The sequence below is a fragment of the Aplysia californica genome, unplaced genomic scaffold (genome assembly GCF_000002075.1).
Source record: "Aplysia californica isolate F4 #8 unplaced genomic scaffold, AplCal3.0 scaffold00415, whole genome shotgun sequence".
In the NCBI taxonomy this organism is placed as follows: Eukaryota; Metazoa; Mollusca; class Gastropoda; order Aplysiida; family Aplysiidae; genus Aplysia; species Aplysia californica.
In genome coordinates, this window is record NW_004797685.1 from 89,808 (window position 1) to 95,741 (window position 5,934).

Consider the following 5,934-nt stretch of genomic DNA (forward strand, 5'->3'; position numbering starts at 1 on the left):
AGAGAGAGAGAGGAGGGGGGGGAAGAAAAAGAGACCAGGGGGTGAGGGGGAGAAAGAGCTCCTCGCTGTAGTAGATCGCTTGGTGATAAACCACTGCTCGCACTAAACTTAGATCTAAATTGAGAGAACGACAACAAAACACTAGGTCTAGATTCTGAAGACCGACTGACAAAAATACTTGTAGATTTAGATCTACATAATATATTTTTTCCTCTACAATAAAGATGATGTAAACCTAATGTACTCACAGCGAACAGATGAACTTCGCCGGGTTGTGGTTCTTCGGCTTTAGCTCAGGGGTTGGTTAACATCCAAGGACCTGCCAAAGTATACGATCTTCAGCTTATCACATTCATTCCCCCAACGAACACCACAACACCATGCTGACATTGACAATGTTCTTCGACTAGAATATTTTCTGTATAGGTTCAGCACTCACGCAGTCAACAACAGCTGACAGTAGAAATGTGACAGAAGTTTTTCAAAATTTATTTATTTTACCACCCACTCTCCCCCTCCCCCTAGCACTCACGGTGAAGCCTCTAGCACAAAAACTACAACATAGGTAGATCTATATTCTTCAAGAATGTTAAAAAAAATCGACTACAAAAAACCGTAAATCCTGCAAGTCTCGGTGCCTTTTGCCTTCGGAAAACTGTATAGGAATTTTCTCTTTGACAGGATGGGTTTTGTGCCCCGTTTTGAACCTCACAAAGAACACGTTTCAACTTTGCACGAAACCGTAATTTGTTTATAAAAATGGAGTGAAACCTGGGAAGGACTTCTGAAACGAGCAACCACCCCAACAAACAGAATAATAAAAAAGAGACCTGACCCTACCCATACCCCCACCCCGGGAGGACTTCCGTAACGATTCTCCGCTTTGGGACAGAGTAGAACAGAGGGGTAGGGGCAGGGGTAGGGATAGGGTTAGGGGTAGAGGTAGGGTTGGGGGTAGGGGTAGGGGTAGGGGTAGGGGTAGGGGTAAGGTTTAGGTTTGGGGTAGGGGTAGGGGTAGGGTTAGGGATGGGTTTCTTTATTGTGTTTGTTGAGGTGGTTGCTCGTAACAGAAGTCCTTGCCCTACCCACATCCCTACCCCTAAACCTAACCCAAACCGTAACCCTAACTCCCTAACCATAGCCTGAACTATAACCCTCTTTTCTATACTCTATTTCATAGTGGTCGGTCGTTACGGAATTCCTTTACACGCTTCCCTCACTTGCAGCTGAAAATGTATTGTTACCGATTGGCCGACTTGGGTAAAACATTGCAACATGATAGGTTCATTCATTGGAGGGGCTAACAATAACGACAGGTGAATGAACTATGGCGGCTCATAAACAGCGTCAGGGGCCAAATACATTATTTATAATACGATGCCGGGTGATGAGAGATTGGCGTGGCCATCTTAGAAAGGCATTTTTTGGTTGTTGGTTGACAAAATAAGGTGGGTTTGGTCGATTTGGACTGGTGACCGTTTTGCTCAGCGAAATTATGTAGAAGAAACCCAAAAGGGAGGGGGGGGGATCGAAAGAAGTTGTTTGTACAGGTGGCCGTGTTATACAGGTGGCCGTTATAGTAGGTTTGGCTGAATTTCGTCCACACCACACCTCAAGACTTTACCTTATGATAATAGATCTAATTGGCCAATGTTGATATTATTGCATTACAAACACTGTACATAGCTCAAGGTTATCATATTGTCACTTAGCCACTATATGCTTCAGAAATACCACAAATCCAGAAAACATTAAATCCGAAGAAAAAACTAGGCCGAAATTAAGCTATCTAGACACACAGTGCATTGCTTCCTTGAACAGAGCTGAAACAAATAGCTTAGACTTCTTTTTTTTAAAATAGAAAAACATTAATCCTTTCACTGCAGTACTATGAACGCTGAACACGGTTGTCTCGTTAATATTAATTCTTTCGTTGAACTTTCTGTCCAGAATTGACTCTGAATGGTACCACTTAACGATAAGTACTTGCCTCTTGTGCACATTATTCCCACTATATAATATAATCTGAGCTTTGTATTCTAATGGACTGGTTTTAATGTAAGTAATATCGATACAAGCACAAAGAGAGTCAATCCTTCACTCGCTGCCAGACCCAATGATGTATGATGCACGATCTGGCCAAAACGTAACTCACGCGAGGAATGTGTGCAGTGCCTAGTGTATTAACAGTTTATTCAGAAGGCCTTTGAGTGTATGTCTTGTGGATCATTGTGTTCTTTACGCTCCTGCCACACGGCGCTGTGAAGAAAGTGAATTGTCCCAAACTGTCTGGTGTTAACCTTCCAACTTATTTTATTAGTAAGTTTCTTTTTTTGGAGGTTTTTTTTTGGGGGGGGGGTTTGCTTTGTTTTTTGTTTTGGTTGTTTGTTTTTTCAGCAAAAGCTAGAGAACCTCACAGTTCGCGTGTCTTCTGCGGCCACCGTGGGCATACCCTTCTCTTTCCTCAGCTAAGAGTGACATTGGGGAAATTGCTATTGTAGACACTATTCGTCTCCCTCGATACAATTTAGTTGGTCCGACTGTATAATAATATGGCCCACACTCCAAGACGTTACATTATAGAAACTAGACACATACCCGTTCTACGAACTATGATATAGTGATAGAAAAGCCCTAGATAAAATGTTTACACAGGTACCTGATTCATTGCCGTAGGACCTCTGTGTAGACAACATTGCTGGTATATGCGCCATCTGGAACTCCGTCCTGGGCAGCAGGTCTGTTTGCATTCATGTATCCTTATAGATTCCCTGGACCCAACACAACTCTTTGCGACATATAATTGTCCATGGGAAAAAATCTCCCTGTAAAGAAACCCCTATCCTTTTCAAAGTCTGTCCCTGGGCTTTGTTGGCAGTCATTGCAAAAGCAGGTCTAACCGAAATTGTTTCCGTCGCATATGGAAGGGAAATATTATGTTGTCTGAAGGCATGAGCGGAATTCTTGGGATGAAAAGTCTCTTTCCGGCATGTGGACCGCCAGCAACGACAGCATCAATCACATGTTGATGAAGGTGTTGAACCACATATCGAGTCCCGTTGCAGTGGCTGTTTGTGGGATCCAGATTTCTCAGCAACATGACAATGCTGTCTTTCCGCAATGTCAGTTTGTGAGGTGGCATACCTGACGGACAAAGAGAATTGATAAATTCGATGGGGTATTGGTGTTCATTTTCTTCCACCGAATCACTGCTCCTGTAGACTTTTTCTTCTCTGGGAAAGGACTGCATGATCAGGTTGTTGATTCTGTCTACTTCTGTGTTGGAGGGACAGATGATGCAGCGGGAAGCCAGCCAGTCAGGATTTGTGTTAGACTGCAAATTACCGAAGACAAAATTTATCAACTCTTGTTCGCTCTTTACTGTGATGTCATCTGGCAGTTTTATCGCAAACTCCCCGATTTGCTTGCATACGTTGTGTTTGTCATCACCAATGTTCAGTAGATAGTTGGAGAAATCAGCAGTCTCACCTGTAAGCAAAACCCTCATGTTTCTTGTCAGTCTGAGCACATAAACATGCTCCCACAGATATGATGATTTCAGCGTTGCATTGACTATCTGTGGTCTTGAGCCATGGCGAACTACTGGTTGTACTTGGTGCCAGTCATCTGACATCAGCACATTTAGCCCACCGAACAGACAGTTATTCCCACATATGTCTTGAAGTGTTCAGTCTATGGCTTCAAAGATGTGTTTGTGGCTCATCGATACTTCATCAATGATGAGCAGCTCCGTTTTGCGTAATAAAGTGTCACTGGCATCTTGGAGACTCACACTGCACATGGACTGTTCGTTCACACTCAGGGGTATTTTGCATCTGCTGTGTAATGTTTTGCCATTTGAAAGCAGAGTTGCTGCAATGTCTGACAGAGCTGTAGCAAGGGCGATCTTCTTAAAGGAACGTACACCCGCAAGAATCAGGTTTATACATGTAGAGTGGGTTGACCAGTCCCTCCACTTGTTTCCACGGCAAATATCTTGCTTTGCTTCTGTACAACTGACTTTACCACAGCCTCATACACGACTCTTTGTTCTTCATTAAACTTTGGGTACTATTGACTCGCCTTCTCTCTCAGGTTGAAGTTCATTCAAAATGTCTGACCGTAAAATATGTGACAGTCTCAGCCTATCCTGAAGTTCTGTGGCAGAGTCATGAAAAAATATGTGCAACTTTGGCTCAGTTCCAGCAGTGGGAAGAAGATTTCCTAATCGGTGGTACGGCTTGCCCTGGATTTTGAAGGTAAGATTGAAGCCCTTTTCAGCTTGTTCACTGCACCCAATTGAAGCCAGGGCGAGAGCATTATTGTATGACCTACAGTGTGGTAAGAAAGAGCTGCTGCTCTGTGCTACATCGTAATAATTTATTAATTCCCGAGGAGGTGGGGGAGGTACAGGTATACTAACCTTTCCATTTTGACAGCAGAATGTATTTCTCTCTTCTCTCCATCTTATGGCATTGCAATGTCACAGACAACACTGAATTCACCACAGTCATGTGTCCGTAATTTTCGGTCAGCTTCAGTTTCACTAAACGACTGTGCGTTGCACGCTATGACAAACGTTGGCCCATTCTTTCTTGGCCTAGCACGCTCAATGTCTTCCTCCAGATTCTGACTATTAGAACGAAAATTCTGTTTGACAGTCGCCTTTCTCCGTTTCCTCTCGCTTTCACCTCTGTTTCGTGGGGTTAAACAAACTCTACGTTTAAGGGGCATCTTACAGCATTATTAACTTTATTAACTAATATTCCATGGGCCAATAGAAGCAGCTGAAATAGAACTATGTGGCATACACACACGACAAAACACAAACGGTGCTTTTGTTCTTGCTAACTACTGCAAAATGTACAAATCTGTCGCACAAACACGACAAAACACAAACCGCACTTGTGTCTGTGTTAACTACTTCAAAAAAGTACAACTCTGTAGCACACACTACAAAGCAGAAACCGCACTTCTGTTCTTGCGAACTACTCACACACACAACAAAGCTTGGGACCGAAACAGAAGTAGTCCCCAGTAAAATATGAAATGGCTAAAGGTAGCCTAGAGTGAAAACATCCGGGAGCTTCGATTTACAGGAAAAACCATTAAACCTGAAAAATCAAAAGGTAGTTTCCAAACTTTGAAAATATGCCCACGTAACCCTTTGGGACAATTCTTGTCTGAATCATATTTTTGTAGATTTTATGGGCACCTGTGTAAAAAGTTTTTACTGACCCCACAAACGGGCTTAGCTCCATTATAATGAGATGACTCGTCAATGTTGATATTCTTTCAAAACTATCACTGTACATACCATTGCTCGAATTTGAATATTTTAACTTTTTAACATTTTAAAGTAAATTAGTTAGCCAGTCGTGAAGTGAACTTTCGCAGAGGTGAACAACTTGTGTTTCGCGCGCTGATATGACCTTAGCAGTTGCGAGCGACGTAAAACTTGAATTGAATTCTTTGACTCAATTTAAGAGGCAGGCTGTATCAGGGCCAGCCCGGACTAAGAGGATACAACACCCCAGCAGACAGACGGGACTCGAAAAAACAAACAAGCAATATTTACCTCACCGCACAGGAATCGAACCTACGACTTTCGCTTACGACGACAATTACGTTAGTAACTGTTACACCACAGATGCCGGTAGGCTTATAATGAGTTTTGTTAAGTTTCCATTTCAAGTTGAGAGTAACGGTGAAGTGAAGAAAGGCACGTCGACCAAAAGCGACCATTTAGCAAGAACAAAAAACCAAGACATTCAGAAAGAAACATGAATAATATTGGGGGCGGGGGGGGGGGGGGTGAGAAGTGGTGGTCGTTTGAGCAGGCTCGATAAACATTTTGTTCTTGTGTTATTTTGTTGTTGCTGTTTTTCTCAGTAGTAAGCTATGCTATCTTTCAATCTTTCTATTACAAAATTT

At 42.7% G+C, this 5,934-nt stretch overlaps 1 protein-coding gene across 1 annotated transcript; it reads right to left on the reverse strand.

The window, feature by feature from the left end:
• Window positions 1–2,878: 2,878 nt before the first annotated feature.
• On the reverse strand, window positions 2,879–3,634 carry LOC101858351. Its single transcript, XM_005104329.1, has one exon. The coding sequence runs from the start codon at window positions 3,632–3,634 to the stop codon at window positions 2,879–2,881; it is 756 nt and encodes a 251-aa protein (XP_005104386.1).
• Between the last annotated feature and the right edge of the window lie 2,300 nt (window positions 3,635–5,934).

Coding starts and splice junctions, on each gene's coding strand:
- LOC101858351 (XM_005104329.1), bottom strand. CDS start 3,634: ATGTCAGATGACTGGCACCAAGTACAACCAGTAGTTCGCCATGGCTCA.